The sequence below is a fragment of the Cetorhinus maximus genome, chromosome 4, assembly GCF_964194155.1.
Source record: "Cetorhinus maximus chromosome 4, sCetMax3.hap1.1, whole genome shotgun sequence".
NCBI classification, from domain to species: Eukaryota; Metazoa; Chordata; class Chondrichthyes; order Lamniformes; family Cetorhinidae; genus Cetorhinus; species Cetorhinus maximus.
The window spans coordinates 134,476,567-134,497,977 of NC_135882.1; the positions used below are offsets into that span (position 1 = coordinate 134,476,567).

A 21,411-nucleotide genomic window follows, 5' to 3' on the forward strand; every position below is an offset into this window, starting at 1 on the left:
TGCTTTTTGTGTAGAGGACACACCTGGGCAATTTTTCACATTGCCCGGTTGGATAGGGCCATGGCAAATTCTGGAGCACAAGTCTTCAGTATTATTGCCGGATATTGTCAGGGCCCATAGCCTTTTCAGTATACAGTGCCATCAACTGTTTCTTGATATTACATGGAGTGAATTCAATTGGCTGAAAACTGGCATCTAAGATGGTGGGGACCTATGGAGGAGGCCGAGATGAATCATCTACTTGGCGCTTCTGGCTGAAGATCGTTGTGAATGCTTTAGCCATATCTTTTACACTGATATGCTGGACTCCTCCATTATTGAGGATGGGGATATTTGTGGAGCCTCCTCCTCTAGTGAGTTGTTTAATTGTCTACCACCATTCAACGCTGGATGTGGCAGGACTGTAGGGCTTAGGTATGATCCATTGGTTGTAAATTGAAAAGCTAGTCTCAGTAATGGTGGCCATGGATCCATTGTGGATTGACATAAAAACCCATCTGGTTCATTTATGCCCTTTAGGGAAGGAAATCTGCCATCTTTACCTGGTCTGGTCTACATGTAACTCCAGACCCACAGCAATGTGGTTGACTCTTAACTGTCCTCTGAAATGGCCTAGCAAGCCAGTCAGTTCAAGAGCAATTAGGTTGGGCAACAAATGCTGGCCTTGTCAGCTATGTCCACATCCCATGAAGGAATGAAGAAAAAAAAACATATGGTGACTTTTCAAATGCAGAGCTAGCAGACAGAATTGTTGAGTTGGTGATCACATCCACTCCAATGGAAGCATTCCAGAACGACCTGCTAGATAAGCCCAAAGCATATAGCACCCAAGAGCCACTCAAGGATGGACGTAAGTATGAAGCGATACTCACAGGTCACCAAAGCTTACAGGTCATAAGTACAACCCCAATTATTGATGTACTCACTAGAATACCCAAACCTAGCAAGGCACGTGGAATATGTGGCCTTCTACATACTCCAAGGAAATACCCAGGTTTCCATCAATTCTGCAAGGCATGTAGCAGCAAGGGCCATTGGCGCAAGCAGTGTACTAGAGCAAAGGCTGATGCAGCTCGAAAGAGCCATGCACTGATCCAGACCATACACAATGGGTACCTTCAAACAATAAGAATGACCATTTGGTATCCCCTCAGAAACATATACATGAGGTGATTGATAAACCCCAGAAAAGGATGATGATGTGCACGACAAGGCGAAGAGCAGTGAGTACATATTTCACACAGTTAATCTTGTGGAAAACATAGAAACTGTCACACCGTCCGATGTGTTTGCCAAGATTTGAATTATCTGCCCGAAGAAGGTTGATAACTACTCGCTATTGGCCAAGATTGACAGAAAGGCACATGCCAACATACTTACTGAGAATTCTAAAAGACATTTACACAGACATGGAAAGCCATAGGGAAACCTAATTATGTGAAACTTCTTACGTACAACAGTTCACGAATTCCAAGAGCAGGATCCACAGTCCTGGATTACAAGTACAATCAATTCTCCTGGGTGTCACAGATGTGCGGCATAGTGGGTACTAAAGGCCCAGCGATTGCAGGTCTACTGGCATGTCATGACCTCACATTAGTGACAATCCCTGGAATCGGTCCAACATCATAAGGCAGATCAACCTCAGAAACTACTCCTATCACCTTGGTTCATGGCCTAACATCGAAATATCCAAATAGTTTTGACAAAATTGCCAGTTTCAAGGGAGCTGCAACATTACATTTGCGGAAGAATGTAATTCCATCGACTGATCCTCCACTATGTAAGTGCAGCATCCATTTACAAGACAAATTGAAGGTCAAGCTAGACAAAATGGGGAAAAACAGAATCACTAGAAGTGTATATGAGCAGACAGATTAGGGCAGATCAATCACATGTGTCATAAAGAAGGACAGATCATTGAGCATATGCCTTGACCCACAATGTTTAAATGTAGCTTTGAAATGTTGTCCTTACAAAATACCCACATTAGGAGAGTTAAATCCAAGGTTTGCAGGTGCAAAATTCTTCTCTAGCTTGAAGCCAAGCTTGATTACCATTCAGCATATTTCATGGAGAAATCCTAAGAGCATACTACATTTCGTACCCCATTCAAGTATTACTGTTTTCAATGACTTTCTTTCAGGCTATTTGTTATCAGGATCTCTTTCAAGCTCACATGGGCTGCATTACATGCACTGTACCAGGATGCATCTGTTGTGGGAAGAACAAAACAAGAACATGACCATAATCTGCACTTATTGATGTAAGTGGCATGTAATGAATGATTGGTGTTCAACAGTCTGAAATGCCACATGATCAGTGCAGCAGATCAATTTCTTTTCTTTGGTTCTATTTATGCGATTGCTGGCATATGCCCCAATCCAAGTAAAATAGAGGATATTAAGGCCATGGCAACTCTTCAAAATAAGGATGATCTTCGAAGATGCCTAGTTCTCTTTAATTTCTTGTCTCCGTACATTCCCAATTTTGTTCAAAGACCTTCGTCGCTAAGGGAGTTGTTGAGAAAGGACATGCCTTTCCTGTTACACGAAGACCACCAATACCTCTTTGAAATGCTGAAACAGTCATTAGCAGGAACATCGACATTGCAATTTTATGATCCTATGGAGACAACTACAATGGGCGTAGATACCTTACAGAAAGGTCTGGGAGCATGCATACTACAAAAAGGCAAACCGATTGTATTTGCTTCAAAATCTCTGTCCATAACGCAATCCAACTATTCCAGCATCGAGCAGGAATCATTAGCTTTAGTGTTTGGAATCATGCGTTTTCATACCTATCTACTTGGCAAAGGATTTGTGACAGAGACCGACCACAAGCCACTGAAAATGATTTCGTGAAAACCATTGACCAGTGCACCGCCGAGCTTGCAATATCTCTTGATAAAGACTCAAGGTTGTGACTGTGAGATTAGGTACAAGCCAGGTAACTTGATAATCACATCGGATACACTTAGCAGATTGCCTAACCCAGCGAAAACAGAAGTTATATCCTTAGATCTGAAGTTGACTTCATTGACATCGAATTTGAAGATGTTCTCCAAATTGATCTGGTACATTTTGAACAATGCAAATGCCAGAAGCTACATGAAAAAAATTGTGAAAGTTTCTACAGTACAGAAACTGTAGAAACCCATCATTGAAGGATGGTCTGATGCTATTCAGCATGTCTACGAACATGTGAGACCATTTTGGCTTTATTGGGACAAGCTAGGTATCTCCCGGGGAGCCATTTTTAAAGGCAGGGAGGTCATCATACTGGAATCTTTGTGACCTGATATTCTTCAACAACTTCATCACTCACACATGGGGCAGAAGTTTGCCCTCATTGGGCGGGTGCAGCGGGCAGGCCTGGGAGCGGTCACGAATCTGACCACCGCCTGCGATTGGGCCCCGGCATGGATTTCATGACCAATTAAAGGCCAGCCAGTGTGAAACACGTGTTGTAGCACTTACCGCTGCCGGGGTGGGGGCGGGAGGAGCGCGAGCGCTGAAGTTTGTGTGTGTACGGGGGTGTGCGCAGTAAAAGCTACCTGAGGCACAGAGCTGCCCCAGGGAGCTCTAGATTTTTAACAATAAAAACAAACATATTAAAAACAATGAAAACAAGTCCCCTCATGTGACTCTGTCACATGAGCAGAAACATGCTAAATGCAAGTGGTAAAAGTTTTAAATTTTTTTTAAATCACAGATTGAAACCTCAACCCACCTGTGAATGAGGTTTCGCCAAAAATACAAAGGCCGCTTGGCCGTTTCGCCCGCCTGCCAACCGAACGGTTGGATGGGCAGTGGAAAATTTGAGTCAATTGGGTTCTTAAGGGCCTTAATAGGCTGCTTAATTAATGGCAAGTGTGGCTCCAACTGCTGTGTGTGCCCGCCGACCGAAATATTGCATAAGTGCACGATGACGTCGGGATGCTAGCCTGACATTATCGCGTGTCATTTTACACTCGTTCGAGTCGGGCGCATGCCCCCCGACGAGAGAAAAATTCTGGCTATGGGCAAAGATTGGATGACAAGACATGCAAGAGAGACAGTCTATTGGCTGGGTATGAACAATGACATTGAAGTCATCGTTAAGAAGTGCGAGGCATATCAAGACCATATGCCAAGTCAGCACAAAGCACCATTGATTCCACATGAATTTCCTACCCATCCTTGGTCGAAAATTACATACAGCCTCTTTCATGTCCTTGGCACTGACTTCATTGTCACCGTCGACTACCTTACCAAGTACCCCATTATTCTACAATTGCACAATATGTCAAGTACAACTGCCACACACACCCTTAAGGGCGATTTCTGGTTTATTTGGCAACAAGAACAACATCCAAGAATGACAATCCCACAGATTAGTGAGCAATTAAAGAAACCTCCAGACAAGGTTACAATTACAATGCTCTGGAAACACCAGCAGATTACCTCTATGCTTTGGAGACTTATAAATTCATCAGTTTTATGCACTTATTTAAAGGTAATTAAACATGAACATGTATTTTAAAGAGTTATACTTCTTTGGAAGGAGGGAATGTATCTTTAAAAAGAAAGGGAGACATTCTAATGTTTTTAAGGGATAGCAGCGTGATATCACTAGAAAGGAAATGTACCATGTGACCTAGTCTTAGTTTAATTTTTGCCTTGAGCACAGCACAGACAACAGCTCTGATACCTTCAAGCTTTATACCTATGCATAACTGTCCTCATGGCCAGAAATTTCCCCCCATTGTGGGGGGGGAGCGGTTATGCAGGGACGGGTGGGGGTGGGTATGATCTGATTCACACCACCATTTTACATGGGCGGGCCAATTAAGGCCCGCCCATCGTGATGCACGCCCAGAAGTGCTGAGCGCTCCCTGTACAGGCGGGGGTGGGGGGTGGGGGGGTGGGGTGGGGGGGGTGGCCTGAGTGGTTTCCTGCGCTATTTCGTATGTCGCATGAGCTGGGACATGTTAATGAAATTTTGGAAAAAATTTTACTGATTTTTAAAACACTTCATAAAACCTTATCCCGCCCGTGGATGAGGTTCCAAGAAATATGCAAAGGCCACCTGGGCTCTTCGCTTGCCCACCAACCTTGGACGGGCAGCTCATTTAATTGTTTTAATTAGTTTTGAACAGGCCTTAATAGGCCTTTGATAGTTCGGCGGGCGCGCAGCCGCCTGCTGAATTGAAAATCTAAATGACGCGTGGTGACATTGGGAAATCCGCCCAATGTCACCACATGTCATTTTATGCGTCGGCGAGCAGGCCCCGCCCCCACTCGCCAATGGGAAAATGCTGCCCATGTGTCTAGTCTTAATACATGAACCCACAATATGTTTACCCAATCCCTTATGAGCGATTGATGTCTTGTGTCTTGTACAATAAATAAGACCAAGTTATTATATCATTATAGTAACACGACAAACCACACTTTATACTTTCTTCCACAGAAGGGTACTGTGCTCCCCAATGGGATGGCATTCTTTGCTGGCCAGAAGGACCACCAGGGAAGTTGGTGCCAATGCAGTGCCCAGATTACATTTACGATTTCAACCATCAAGGTAAGAGTGTAGTCAGTAGTTGCCATTTCATACTGACTAAAAGCACAATATTTTAGAGCACAACGTTTTAAACTGGAGTCACAAGAATGCATCACGGTTCAGGAACTTTTGCCTATTTTTCCACAGAAAGGATATGAAGGAAATAAATAATTATTTTAATTGTTGAGTTTTAAAAGCGTAGCATATTCTTGCAAGTTATTAAGAGAGATTTTAGATTGTTAAGCTGCCAGTGAGCAAAACTTGGAAGCTGTTTCCTCATTGATTGTATATAATAAACAAAAACCCCAAAAAGTCAGTCAACCATGGCTAACAAAGCAGGTTAAGGATTGCATAAGATTAAAAGAAAATGCTTATAAAGTTGCCAAAAATAGTAGTAAACCTGAGGATTGGGAGGATTTTAGATTATAGCAAAGGAGGACCAAGAAACTGATAAAGGAAGAATAGAATATAAATGTAAGCTAGCAAAAAAAAAGCATAAAATGGACTGTACGTAAAAAGGAAATGTTTGGCTCAGACAAATGTGGGTCCATTACAGGCAGAGTCAGGAGCATTTATAATGGGAAATAGAGAAATGGTAGAGGGGCTCAATAATTACTTTGTGCCTGTCTTCGCTGAGGAAGATACAAGAAATTTTCCAGAATTAGGGATCCAAGGGACTAGGGAGAATGAAGAATTGAAGGAAATTAGTATTAGTGAGAAAATTGCATTGGAGAAATTAATGGGACTGAAGGTTGAGAATCTACATCCCAGAGTGTTGAAAAAGGTAGCTACGGGGATATTGGATTCATTGGTGATCATCTTCCACCAGGTGTTGTGCCTGCTGTTGGTAATTCACTGAGGCCCAGCCAGAGGATCTGGCTGGATACCTAGACACAGGTGAGTGAGGGTGGTTGGGGGTCACAGGGACTGGAGAGGAATCGGAGGCAAGGGCAGAAGAGTGGCTTTCAGCGGAACCACACCCCACCCCCCCTCCACCCTCCACGGATACTGGGTCTGTCAATCCAGCACTGAGTGCCTGACAATGAGGGACCAGCCCCAACCCCGTACTAAGCCACAGGCACTCAACAGGGTTTGCTGGGTGGCCGTCGGGAGATACAGGAGTGCTATGCAAGTGCCAGAAATCTCTGAATCAGCACTAAATTCCGGTACACTCAAGGACAATTGCTCGCATGTGGCTCATTAATGAGCCCAATTGACATTCTGCTGCTGACGGGTGGGATTCCTGTGTCAGTCCTATCCTGCCCCAACTTAATTGGAAACAGTTTTCCTGACACTGGGAATCTGATGTAGTGACTCCTGTCCAATTCCCCCTGACCCTCCACTATCATGCCCATTCCAGTGAGCTTCATTAAATTCCCCCCAAAGCTCCAGTTGAGGCCAAAACAGTGTTTTTAAAAATTCATTCATGGGATTTGGGTGTCGCTGGCTAGGCCGGCATTTATTGCCCATCCCTTGTTGCCCTTGAGAAGGTTGTGGTGAGCTGACTACTTGAACTGCTGCAGTCCATGTGGTGTAGGTACACCCACAGTGCTGTTAGGAAGGGAGTTCCAGGATTTTGTCCCAGCAACAGTGAAGGAACGTTGATATATATCCAAGTCAGGATGGTGAGTGGCTTGGAGAGGAACTTGCAGGTGGTGGTGTTCCCATGTGTCTGCTGCCCTTGTCCTTCTAGAAGGTAATAGTCATGGGTTTTCATACCGATTTATTCTATATGGTACTCCGTGCCGTTATCAATAAAACCCAGGATCATGTATGCTTTATCAACCATGCTCTCAACCTGTCCTGAACAGTGTTGTAACACATACATTTTCACTGTGCATACATATTCACATATTCCTCGACACAAAAACAACACTGGGGCTATTTTAACTTTAGGTGTGCATGGACGAGGTGAACTATCACTCACCTGTTTTGGCTGTGAAGCTTGAGCCTCTTTTACATGCAGGAAATTTAGCATTGGTACTGTCCAGAATTCTTTGCCTACTGTGGATTTCCTGACAGGCTGCGGATGCATGCTGAGGTTGATAATTGCTAAATCAATGGGGCATGTGACTCTGAGAAGCTTAAATTCAGCAGGGTTCAATGTCTAGCACTTCAAACATCTTTCAAACGCCTGCCCAAAACCTTCCTTTTGATTAGGCTGTCATTTGTTTCCCCTCTTCCTCAGTATCCATCTTTGGTATATGATAGATATTGCATTGTTGTGCTTGGAATCAAATCCATCTCCCGGAGAATAAACGTTGATTGTTCACTCAAAGGGTGCTTTATCCATCACTTTTAAATCATTTGTAAGATTATGAGTGGCCTTCAAACTAAATTGTGTCCCAATTGTCTTTATGGTTACGTTAATGAGTGAGCAGATGGTGGGATGGGTGATGGGCAAAACTGCCTTTGGTACTAACTTGCTTTGTGTTTTGTTGCCAGGCCATGCTTATCGACAGTGTAACGTGAACGGGAGCTGGGAGCTTGTGCCAAGCAACAACCGAACGTGGGCAAATTACACAGAATGTGCCAGGTACCTTGCGCACATGAACCAGGGTACAGAAAAGGTGACGTTACCCCATAAATCATTTGTATTATAATATAATTCCTTTTCTGTTGCTTCTCAGAACATTTGTGGTGACTATTTGGTTCTTGGAACATTTGTGGTGACTGTGGTTATACCAGCAACATCCACAAACAGCAGTGAGGTGAACAACTGGATAATCAGCCTTTCTTGGCGAACTGGGCGAACTTTCTGAACTTCTTTGAATATTACAATTGGGCAGAGAGGCCTGCAATGTACCCCTGCCCTTCAGCCATTTATCTCATCCCCAACTGGGTGAACTTTATGCACAGGGTGATAAGCAGCTATAATGAGGTTACATGAGGGTTGTTGAGACCAAGGTAGTGCACTTATTTCAGAACCAGCTAGCTGCTATAGTGGGGTTTTTTTTGGTAGGGTGGGATTAAATGGGTTGAAGGGCCTTCATTCAAGGGCCAAATTAATCCTGTGACCTCGTAAATTGTGCAGTTAATGTTTTTGTTGACTCTCCCATCCCACAAAAGTTGGGGATGAAAGTTGCTTCAAGTCTCTTATCTTGAGCATTCAAATAGCCTGGCCACGCCTGTTCATCCAACACATACAGCAGTTTATGATCTGATTGTACAGCCACCCTTTCTCCAATACAATTCTTCAAGCGGTGGGTATTTTTCATTTAGGCACACCAGTATGCAAATGATACAGAACAATAGATGCATACAGCACAGAAGAAGGCCATTTGGCCTGTCATGTCTGTGCTGGCTTTTTGCTAGATTAATTCAAATCTCATCCTTCTCCACTCTGGTAGAAATTGTCACACAATCTTCTCCCAAAATGTGCAACCTTACACTTAAAAGAACAATAAGTTACACCTGCCATCTTTTTGCCTATTTTCACTAACCTGTCCATCATTCTGGGGTCTTTTACAATCCCCCTCACTTACCCCAATTCAATGTTTTCTGCACATCAACTAATTTTCTAACCATGTGTTTCATTTTCTCTGATACTGTAAACATGAATTTGTCTAACAAACCTCTTGTGAGACCTCATGAGAGCATTATGAAAATCCTACATCTACTTCAAACACTCTATCTGACCACTCCTTAGAAAAATTTGTAATATGTAGATTGATGCTTTAATATGTTAGCTATCTTTGATTAAACCATTGATTTCAAAATGCTCACTAATTCTATATCAAATCATGGATTCTAATAGGTTGCCCACAACTGAGTTTATCCACCTAATTTATCCTTCTCTCCCTTCTGAACAAATGTGATATCAGAGATACTCTCCTACTGCATTGCACAAATAGCATATTTAAGGCAGATGGAAGAACTGTGATATGAGCCACTGCTATCTCCTCTTTGACTGCCTATAATAGAATAAGGTCCATGTAACCAGGGCATAGTGTCAAGACCTCACATTGGATATCTTTATAATATATTATATTTATCTCCTCATGGCTAATTTCTAAAATCTTAAAAACTGGACAATGACCTTTTAAAACGGCTGAAACTATGTCTGCCCCTGAACAGACCCTGAACAGAAACAGCTACCATGGGAGTATCACAGAAACCTGTACCTCATTATCTCTGAAGAGACACTAATGAACCCTGTGGGCTGCAGAGACCAAATTCAAGGAGAGGTATACAAAGGCCATCTGCCTTTCATAAGCCAGGCCTGGCCAACTGGAGCTTATTTGTCTACTAAGACAAAGGACCCTACAGCCTTTCTTTTAAGTCTTAGTGGTTGGAACATTTAACAATCTCAATGACCCAGACAAAGGGATACCCTTTGTCAAAGCCAGAGTGGAGAGGTTTAAGTCATATGACATGAAATTCCAGCTGGGTGGAACCAACTATATTGCCTTGCTGTACTTGCAGTGAGCCATTTTTACATCTACAAGCAGCAGCACAGAAAAGGGACTCTGTCCAGATTGAATACCTGGCCCCACCTGCACTCTTCCTACTGGAAATTCTGTACCATTGCCTACAAGACAGATGCATTTCTGTGTGCCTGTCTTCTCGTGTGAAGTCAACTTTACTGGAAAAGTGAGTTATACAGAATCATTTTTTAGCCTGCTGACCTCTTTGAAGGAATACTTCATTGGACTTTGATTCTGGACTCTGGACTCAAGTGCAAATTCTTATCTCTGTGGTCTCTGCACTGTAAATCTTTAATTTCTCTATCCCTCTATATGAGTGCAAATGAAGCAAAGTTGCTTCCCTCCTCCCGCGTTTGAGTGTGTGAAAATAAGCTAACCCTTTGAGTTCATACTATCCCGAGTTTGCTGTGGGGTTATTAATAGATAACTGGATCACACCAAAACTGAGAGGCTGGGAAATACGCCACTGCTTAGAAAGGGGGAAGCAAATAAAAACACCTTTCTGTTTATGGACGAGAGGTGAGAGGAGAAATCAGGGCTGTTTAAATTAACCCCCTCCTGTCTGTAACAAAAATTGGGGGCTCGTCCCGAATAACCCCTTTGAATTTGACCAGAATCCAAGCTAAGATGAGCCAGATCTGATATAAAAGAGTCAATTGGAAACCAAAAGGGAAAAACTTGGTGGCCGGAACAAATTTTAAAATGCAAGTAACTTCCCACAGCAAATTCCTTTTCCCTAACACTAAGAAAATGGCAAATTTTATGTCCAGATGTGGGTCAAACAAGGAAATTTGAATGATGAAACTTTAGCGGCCCTTAGCACAGAGCAACTGAAAGCTGTAGCTAACGAGGTATAGTGCCCAGTAAAGTGGAGAAGTGAACTGATCCAATTGTTGGTAGAAGTTTTGGATCTCATATTACCGGTAGATCAGTTAGATGTAGAGCTCAACCATGACTCAGAATCCACTCCTCTAACCCAATTCAAGCTGGAAAAGCTCAAATTACAGCTAGAATTTAAGGAGAGGGAACAAAAGAGGGAAAGAGAGAGAGAGAAAGGGAGAGAGAATTGCAGCTCCGAAAATTGGAAATGGAGCTAGCAGCTCAAACTGAGAGATAGACAAAACAGCTGGAAGCTGCAAGGAAAAATCTCTCTACCCAGTAGCACCCCTGATCCCTCTAACCTGGAACCACCCTATGAAGCCCTCAAGTATGCAAGATTCATTCCCAAACTTGAAGAGAGGGTTGTGGAGTCATTTTTCGCCACTTTTGAGAAAGTAGCATGATAGCTAAAATGGCCAACAGATATCTGGACATTTTTAATTCAAGGACAGCTGTCAGGGAGAGCCCAAGAGGTCTACTCCATGCTGACCCCTGATGTGTCCATGAATTATGAGCAGACCAAGGCTGCCATCCTAAGTGCATACGAGTTAGTCCTGGAGGCATATTGCCAGCAATTCTGGAATGCTCGTAAGAAGCCAACTCAAACCTACATTGAGTTCGAACAGCTGAAGCAAATCACGTTTGACCATTGGGTGAGATCTCTAAGAATTCCATGCACCTATGAGGGGTTGCGTGAGTTGGTATTGTCGGAGAAATTCAAAAATTGCCTACCCTCCAACCTGCGATTAACTTGGAGGAGCAGATAATCCTCACAGCCAGGGATGAAGCTGTCACAGCTGACAGCTATGATCTTACGCATAGGCCCGGAAACTCAGACAGACCCTTTTCAAACCATTCCTATGAGTATTGGAAAGTTAAGCAGGCAATCTAGAAAGGAAAGACCCCCATCCAGAAAAGAAAACGCAAAGGAGGGTGCATGATGCCCTCCTGCAGCCTGGAGGTACAACCTCCAGAGACCAGTGTGTTCCCGTTGCAGTAAAATAAGCTATTCCAGGCCTGAGTGCTGGAGCAGCCATGATCTTATTGAATGGCGGAGCAGGCTCGAGGGGCTAAACGGCCTACTTCTGCTCCTATTTCTTATGTTTGTAGATTGTGAGGGAAGACTGTTGGTCTAATAGGATCCATATGATTAATCCCCAAAGGGCACCCCAATGGGTAGTGTAGCAGAGAAGGCAGAGACTCTTGCTACAGAAACTTACCCTTTGGAGGACATGGCACTGAGCCAGACAGACTCCCAGAGAGCTTTCGGAGTTTTGTCCTTTCAGGAACAGTGTCTCCCTACTCATCCCAAAATGTGAGCAAGTCCATTGTACTGATCCAGGACACAGGGGACACTCAGTCCTTCATGTTGGAAGGAAATTTAAACCTACCCCCAAGTCCTCCCTGAAGACCAAAGCCCTGATCAATGGAGTGGGAGGAGGGTTTGTGTTTGCATCCTTCCATAAGTGTGACCTTCTTTCAGGCCCTGTCACGGTAGGAGTCATCCCTGAACTACCAGTAACAGGGATTGATTTCACCCTTGGGAGTGATTTGGCTGGTGTTAGCCAGCAAAAGAAAAGAGGCCCATTAACCTGGATTTAAACCCCAAAAACAAAATGCTGCAGGGAGCTGCTATTGTCCCATCTAGCTGTGTGTCTAACGTGGATGTGAATGAGAGAATGCCTGCATACTCATTTACCAGCTATTCTTTCATCATCAGGCAACATTATAAAAATGAAATGTAATTCATTTTTTTTTGAGGCCATGAGAATTGTCAGGGGACAAAGACTTCATACTGGATATTTTGCTCATTGCTAATTTCTAAAATTTTAAAAACTGGACAATGACCTTTTAAAATGGCTGAAACTATGTGTGCCCGTGGCACTGAAAAAAAAGCTACCATGGCAGTATCGCAGAAACTTGCACCTCTTTATCGCTGAAGAGACACAAACAATCCCTTTGGGCTGCAGAGACCAAATTCAAGGAGAGCTATACAAAGGCCATCTGCATTTCATAAGCCAGACCTGGCCAACTGAGCCTATTCATCTGTTAGGATGAAAGACCCCGCAACCTTCCTTTCAACTCTTAATAGTTAGAACATTTAACAATCTCAGGGACACAGACAAAGGGACACGCACCCTTTGTCAAAGCCAGAGTGGAGAGGTGGGAGTCATGTGACAAGAAACTCCAGCTGGTGAAACCTGTTATATTGCCTTACTGTACTGAAAACTCAGTCTGCCATTTTTACATCTACAAGCAGCACAGAAAAGGGGCTCTGCCCAGATGGGATACTTGGCCCCATCTACATTGTTTCTACTGGAAATTCTGTACCATTGTGCGAAGTCAACTCCACTGGAAAATTGAATTATACAGCATTGGTTTTCAACCTGTCAACCTCCATTAAGGAATACCTCATTGGACTTTGAGTCTGGAATTTGAACTCAAATGAAACAATAATTCTTTCGTCTGTATTCTTTGCCCTGTAAATCTTTCTTTTCTCTATCCCTCTTTTACTACATGAGTGCAAAGGAGGCAAAGTTGCTACCCCTCCTCCTGCATTTGAGTCTGTGCAAATAAACTAATCCTTTGAGTTCATCCTATCTTGAGTCTGCTGCAGGGTTATTAATAGATAACCGGATCACACCAAAACTGAGAGGCTGGGAAATATGCCACCGCTTATAAAGGGGGAAGCAAATCACCACTTATAAAGGGGGAGGAGAAATCAGAAATCAGGGTCTCCTCTGCCCTCACACCTTCCCCTCCCACCCAGAACCATGATAGGGTCCCCCTTGTCCTCACTTTTCACCCCACCAGCTTCTGCATTCAAAGGATCATCCTCCAACATTTCCGCCAACTCCAGGATGATGCCATGATCAAACTCATCTTCCCCTCACTCCTCCCCCTGTCAGCATTCTGTCAAGACCATTTCCTCTAGGAGACCCTGGTCCACTCCTCCATCACTCCCAACACCTCATCCCCTTCCCACGGCATCTTCCCATGCAATCGCAGAAGGTGCAACACCTGCCCCTTTACCTTCTCCCTCCTCATCGTCCAAGGGCCCAAACACTCCTTTCAGGTGAAGCAGCACTTCACTTGCACCTCCTTCAATTTAGTCTACTGCATTCACTGCTCCCAATGCAGTCTCTTCTACATCGGGGAGACCAAATGCAGACTGGGTGACCGCTTTGTGGAACACCTCTGGTCTGTCCGCAAGCATGACCCAGACCTTCCTGTCGCTTGCCATTTCAACACACCACCCTGCTCTCAAGCTCACACGTCCTTCCTTGGCCTGCTGCATTGTTCCAGTGAAGCCCAATGCAAATTGGAGGAACAGCACCTCATCTTCCGACTAGGCACTTTACAGCCTTCTGGACTTAACATTGAGTTCAGCAACTTCAGACCATGAACTCTCTCCCCTATCCCTACCCCTTTTTAAATCCCCTTTTTTCTACATTCATTTTTATTTTTTATCCACTTATTTTTATTTTTATTCATTTATCCATGGTTTTAGCCCCCTTTTCATCCCCCCTTTCTATCCCATTTTCTATCCTTTTTTCCCCCACCACCGCCCCCTCCCTCCACCCCATCCCCTATAGGGCCATCTGTTACTTGTTCCATGTTGCACAATCCCATCTTTAATCTGCTATTACCACATTCTGCTTTCTTACTTTTACACCACTGTCGGCACCTTTTCTTAGCCCAGTTCATGACATCTTTGTCTATCTCTCCTTTGTCCCCACCTCTCGCTGGCCTTCTATCCAGCTTCACCTGCTCCACAACCCCCCCCCCCCCCTTAAACAGTATAAATTTAATCACATTTCTACTTCTTTTCAGCTCTGAAGAAGGGTCATATGGACTCGAAACGTTAACTCTGTTTCTCTCTCCACAGATGCTGCTAGACCTGTTGAGTTTTTCCAGCATTTTCTGTTTTTGTTTCAGATTTCCAGCATCTGCAGAATTTTGCTTTTATCTTACTGTTTAAATTAACCTTCATCCTGCCTGTCAAAATAATGATATTTACCCTGATTTCTGCTATTCCTTTCACAATCAGTTCCTTTCTACAGTCCTCTTCAGAAACTGTTCATGTGCCCCCCCAGTAGACCTGCTTTTTCACTTCCATCATCATTTGTTAAAAACCAATACAAAATATTTATTTAATATCTCCACCATGCTTTCATCCCCCAAATTTAGACTCTCTCCTCTGCCCTGTCTCCTACTCTCTCTAAGAAATTTTTTTACATTTTATGCACATCTTAAAATCCTTAATATTTGATTTGATATTATTTACTAGTCCTTTAACACACTCCCTTGTAGACTTTCTATCTCCCTTTTTTACTTGAGGTTCTTGGGATATGGATGTTGCTGGTAATGTTCATGAATCTGATGCAGCCCATTTAATGAAGGTACTTTGGTAATGTTGTTAGGTAGGGTAGGGAGTGTTTGAATTTTGACTCAGCTGCTATGAAAGAATGGTGATGCATGTCCAAGTCATGACGGATTTGAAACTCAGCCAAGCATTCATAACAGGCTCAGCTGTAATAGTAGCCCTTGGCAAATGTCAACAATGGAGTCTATTGAAATTGCAGGAGCAGGTGTTTTTTTTTCTAAGCTACGCCAGATGGCTTCTCAATTAGTGCACTCCAGCAGATGGTGTTTTTTATATCTTAGCTGGCAGCTGCAGCTCTTTTTTTTCATCTTTTAAGGGTTGGGTATTTAAATAACTTGAGTTCATGAAACTTAAACAGGCTTCATCTGCTCTTCAAGAGTGTTAACTTCCACTCCATAAATTCATGGCTCCTACACTTTGGGTTAAGATCCTTGGAACAAGAAAAATGGGGCCTGTTTGAACTCAGCACTAATTCAGATGGCCCTGTTGAGTTCAGCCTGTGTGATTCAAATCCTGCCTGCTTCCCTCTGCCAGCAAAAATGGGATCTTCCGGAAATGGGGGTGGGACTTCTGCACCTGGGTCCTGGCTGCCTCTTTTAAAGGTCTTTGGGGTTGGCCCAAGGCTGAGAAAATCTGGCCCTATGAATCTAGGAGAAAGAAAGGAGGAAAGCAAGTAAGAAAGAAAAAGAAAGAACGAAACAGAAAATGAAAGATTGTATTCATATTGCATCTTTCATGACTTCAGGACACCCCAGAGCATTTTACAGCCACAGAATTACTTTGAAGAGTAGTCATTGTTGAAATGTAGGAAATAGAGTCCATTCAGATGCATGATAACACTGAAAAACCATCAATAATAAATCAAGGAGTCAATTCAGTAGCTAATATATATTGTGAGATCTGGAATTGTTAATCCGGTGTTCATTTAAAGTTCTGTATACACAATGAAATCTGGGATTGCGACCCTAGGAGAGACTGAGATACAGAGAAAGAGATAGATAACAGACATGCATTAACACTGAACTGAAAAGGATTACATATTGTTGCAAGTCACACATTGATTTAGTGTGTTGCATTATTGAGTATTTTATAATACAAACTGCTTGATCATATCTCATTCTATAACTATAATGATCGGTGCACTTTCTAAGCGGCTGTAGAATGGAGTTATAACTTTGAAAACAGTCCTTCAGTACTCCTTCACCTCCATACATTTCATTCATAGGGTGAACTATCAGTTGCTCAAGTTAGTGATGGTAATGTCATGGTAATGTCATTGGACTTGTAATCTAGAGGTCCAGACCAATGCTCTGGGTAGATGGATTCGAATCCCACCATAGCTGCTGATGGAATTTAAAATTCAATTAATAAACCTGGAATATAAAGCTAGTCACCACAATAGTGACCATGAAGCTATCAGTTGTCATAAGAACCCATCTGGTTCACTAATGTCCTTACCTGGTTGGGCCTACACATGACTCCAGATTTACAGTAATGTAGTTGACTTCTTCTAAATTGGCCTAGCAACCACTCAGTTTAAGGGCAATTAGAGACAAGCAAAAAATGCTGGCTTTTCCAGTGACCCCATGTCCCATGAAAGAATAAATTATTGTGTTGATGGCAGCTCCCTGCATGTTTGTGTCTTGTAACAACAGCCTGTGATATTTCATTACTTTCTGCAAAGTCCTGTATATACAGTGAAATTTGGGATTATGAATCTAGGAGTTCATTCAGAGTCCTGTATATACGGTGAGATATGGGATTGTAAATCAAGGAGACATTGAGATACAGAGAAAGTGATAGAGAATCAGGATACATACCAACGCTGAAAGGGAGTATATATTGTTGTAATATGTACATTAATTCTATATGTTGCAAAAACACAAACTGCCCCATTTCTCATGCTATGTCTATGATAGCCAGGGCAAATTCTAGGGATTTGAAGTACTTCAGTACTTCCTGCCCACATACATTACACTTGTAGCATGAACTGTCACACATCAATTACTGTGCTGTGGTATGGTGTAGATGGCAACTCTCTACATGCTTGTGTCTTGTGGCTACTGTTAACCACAACCTATGACATTTCATTACTTTCTTGCAGGACACCTTTGATCGTCTGTACCTCATCTACACAGTGGGATATTCTATTTCATTAAGCTCGTTGACTGTAGCTGTGATTATACTAGGATACTTCAGGTAAAAAGTGTCATCTAATTCATCTTAATTAACAGAAGAATTTGGATCTCATTCGAGGTCTAAGTAGCTGAGGGGAAGAGGGGAGGGCTTATCATCATTATGTGCTTCATCTGCAGTTTTCTTATAGAAAGATTTTAAAATTATGAACCTACTCAAATGAAAAGATGACTCAAAGGGAGCCTTGTGGAAGGACAAATGATACTGAATACCTTAATAACTTCATGCCTTCAATAGAAAGCTTGGTTGGTGCAGAGATCACATCACAAATGAAATAGGTGGAGTAACGGACAATGTACAGATGATCAATGTGGTCTCCTGGCCTGCTTTTCATCACCTGAGAGCTTGGAGAAGAATTTACAGAGATTTTTCCCTTTAAAGCTTGGGCCTTTTTATTTGCCTCTCCAAGAGCTTACAAGGCTATAGGGGTGAGGGTCAGGGCGGGGGTGTGTAGGGGGGTGGTAGGGTCTGGTGGTGCGTGGGGCAACAGGGATTAAGGAACTTTATAATCATGATAGGTCAGCAGTCGTGAGTATGGGAAAGGTTGGTAGAGCAGCTGACCATCACATTCCCTTGCTCGTAATGGGATGGAGGTGAAGACATTATCCTTATTTTGAAAGGAAGAACTTGCATCTGGATAAAAGAAAATCACACTGTGATCACATTCCATAGCACTTTACAGCCATTGAGTTACTTTTTAATGGCAGCCAGTTAGTTCCAGAGGCAAACTTGGCAGTCATGTTGTACGTGACAATTAAGGCCCCAGAAACAGTAAATGACTGTTTAGTTTGGATTTTAGTTGTTTTGTGGTGTTGGTTGAGAAAGTATTGTTAGCCATCACAGTTCCTTGCTCCTCTTTAAACAGTGCCATGGAATCTTTTACATTCACATGACGGGATAGGTTTAGTGGAGATGTCATTACTACCAGTCCAGCATTCCTTCAGTACTTCATGAAGTATCAGCCTAGATTAGATGCTCATGTCCTGGAATAGGATACTGAGCTCATAAGGTTCTAACTTTGTGACAAGAGGAAAATCCAAGAAATACTTGTGTATAAGCAATGCCTTTCATTACCTCAGGACTTTGCAAAGCACTTCACAGTTAGTTAATTAGTTCTGTTGTAATGTAGAAAACACGGCAGCCAATTTGCACAAAGCAAATTCTCACAAAGAACAATGATAATGACCAGATAATCTGTCTCTGTGATGTTTAATCACAGAATCACAGAATTGTTACAGTGCAGAAGGAGTCCATTCTGTCCATCGTGCCTGCACTGGCTCTCTGAGTGAGCATTTCACCGAGTGCCATTCTCTTGCCTTCTCCCTGTAACCCTGTAGATTGTTTCTTTTCACATTATCATCTAATTCCCTCTTGGATGCTTCGATTGAACCTGCCTCCAACATATTCTCAGGCAATACATTCCAGACCCAAACCACTCGCTGTGTGAAAAGATTTTTTTCTTATATCGCTTTTGCTTCTTCTGCCAATTATTTTAAATCTGTGCCCTCTCATTCTCAATCCTTTCACAAGTGGAAACAGTTTCTCCTTATCCACTCTGTCAAGGCCCCTCATGATTTTGAAAACTTCCACCAAATCCTCAGCCTTCTTTCCTCCAAGGAAAAGAGTCCCAACTTCTACAATCTATCTTCATAGCTGAAGTTTCTCATCCTTAAACCTCTTTAGCATTCTTTCCAATGCCTTCACATCCTTCCTAAAATGCGGCATCCAGAACTTTATGCAATACTCCAGCTAAGGTCTAACTAGTGTCTTATACAAGTTCAACATAACCTCCTTGCTTTTGTTCTCTATGCCCCTATTAATAAAGCCCAGGATACTGTATGCTTTATTAACTGCTCTCTCAGCCTGTCCTTCCAGCTTTAATGACTCCTGCTCACATACACCTTGTCCTGCTTGTCCATGTCTTTAGAGTTGTACCCTTTATTTTATACTGTCTCTATTTTTTGAGGGATAAGTATTGGTCAGGATACTTAATTGCCGTTTCTTCATCATAATAGTATCATGGGATCTTTTATATTCACTTGAGAGGGCAGATAGGTCTAATGTCTCATTCAAAAGACAGAATCAGTTCTTCACTAGAGTGTCCTTCTAGATTTTGTGCTCAAGTCTCTGGATTGGGGTTTGAACTTCTGGCACTTGATGGGTGAAGCAACTAGGTATGAGATTTTCTACATCAATGCCAGCTATTTACACACAAAAGGAAATAAAAACAAGTTGGCTACAGGGGGCACTATTCATGGAAGTTCTTGTGTATGAGGGACCTTATTTATTGAGATTGGACAGTGTTGATTGGCTTCTGCAGGATGTGGGGGAATGACAAGGGATTTTAGCATTGGGTTACTATAGACACTTGGCTTCCTTAAAGTAGATTGACCCACATTAACCCTTGTTCACATGTTGCCATCCTCTCACAGACGCCTACACTGTACCAGGAACTACATCCACATCCATCTCTTTGTGTCCTTCATGCTCCGAGCCATCAGTATCTTTGTGAAGGATGCAGTGCTATACTCAGAGACAGCATTCTTAGATCTGGAAGGTGTTGACTTGGAGAATCTGAAATCCATAAACGATGCTCCTCCATCTCAAGACAAGTCTCAATATGTAAGTGACACCTTCTATTGGTAAGGCACTTCTTAAATTCCAAACACTCAGATGCTACTAATCTTCATTTTTTTTTGCAATTCTGCATTATTTCTTACACATTCTCACTCACAAATTTCCTTATGACACAAAGCTGGGTGGGAGGTTGAGCTGTGAAGAGGATGCAGAGATGCTTCAGTGTGATTTGGACAAGCTGAGTGAGTGGGCAAATGCATGGCAGATGCATATAATGTGGATAAATGTGAGGTTATCCACTTTGGTAGCAAAAACAGGAAAGCGGATTATTATCTGAATGGCTATAAATTGAGAGAGAGGCAACGAGACCTGGGTGTCCTCGTACACCTGTCGCTGAAGGTAAGCAGGTGCAGCAGGCGGTAAAGAAGGCAAATGGTATGTTGGCCTTCATAGCCAGAGGATTCGAGTACAGGAGCAGGGATGTCTTGCTGCAATTATACAGGGCCTTGGTGAGACCATGCCTGGAATATTGTGTGCAGTTTTGGTCTCCTTATCAGAGGAAGGATGTTCTTGCTATAGTGGGAATGCAGCAAAGGTTTACCAGACTGATTCCTGGGATGGCGGGACTGACATATGAGGAGAGGTTGAGTCGGTTAGGATTATATTCGCTGGAGCTCAGAATAATGAGGGGGGGATCTCATAGAAACCTATAAAATTCTAACAGGACTAGACAGGGTAGATGCAGGAGGGGTGTTCCCAATGGTGGGGGAGTCCAGAACCAGGGGTCACAGTCTGAGGATACGGGGTAGATCGTTTAGGACTGAGATGAGGAGAAATTTCTTTACCCAGAGAGTGGTGAGCCTGTGGAATTCGATACCACAGAAAGTAGTTGAGACCAAAACATTGTATGTTTTCAAGAAGGAGTTAGATATAACTCTTGGGGCGAAAGGGATCAATGGATATGGGGAGAAAGCGGGAGCAGGCTGTTGAGTTGGATGATCAGCCATGATCATAATGAATGGTGGAGCAGGCTCGAAGGGCTGAATGACCTACCCCTGCTCCTATTTCCTATGTTTCTATGTTTCTGTGATATGGGAGAATTGGAGGGGCAATAGTTCCACAATCGTTATTACTCTCCAATTCCAGACCCATCATTACCCTCCAGTTCTAGAGGCATCATTACTATCCCGTTCCACAGCTATCACTACCACCCAGCATCTTATTCAAGGTTGATTAGTTACATGTAAATTTAGACAGTGTGGACTAAAATTTGCTGCATGGCATTCTTGGGTGTGGTAGTTATGATTCGCAACCTGCCCATTTCCATTGCCATGGCAGTATGTAGTACACAAGCTTGCTGCTGTCTCCTCATTTACCAGATTATGGTGTTGGCCTGAA

General features: G+C 42.9%; 1 protein-coding gene across 1 annotated transcript in view; it reads left to right on the forward strand.

The window, feature by feature from the left end:
- The window catches only part of LOC144679923 (parathyroid hormone/parathyroid hormone-related peptide receptor-like), a 151,365-nt gene that overhangs the window by 87,176 nt on the left and 42,778 nt on the right, over nucleotides 1–21,411 (forward strand). The window contains exons 3-6 of the mRNA XM_078540892.1: nucleotides 5,458–5,568; nucleotides 7,993–8,117; nucleotides 17,345–17,439; nucleotides 19,869–20,058. Of these exons, the coding sequence (XP_078397018.1) occupies nucleotides 5,458–5,568; nucleotides 7,993–8,117; nucleotides 17,345–17,439; nucleotides 19,869–20,058 (521 nt within the window). The remainder of the gene's footprint in view (nucleotides 1–5,457; nucleotides 5,569–7,992; nucleotides 8,118–17,344; nucleotides 17,440–19,868; nucleotides 20,059–21,411) is intronic.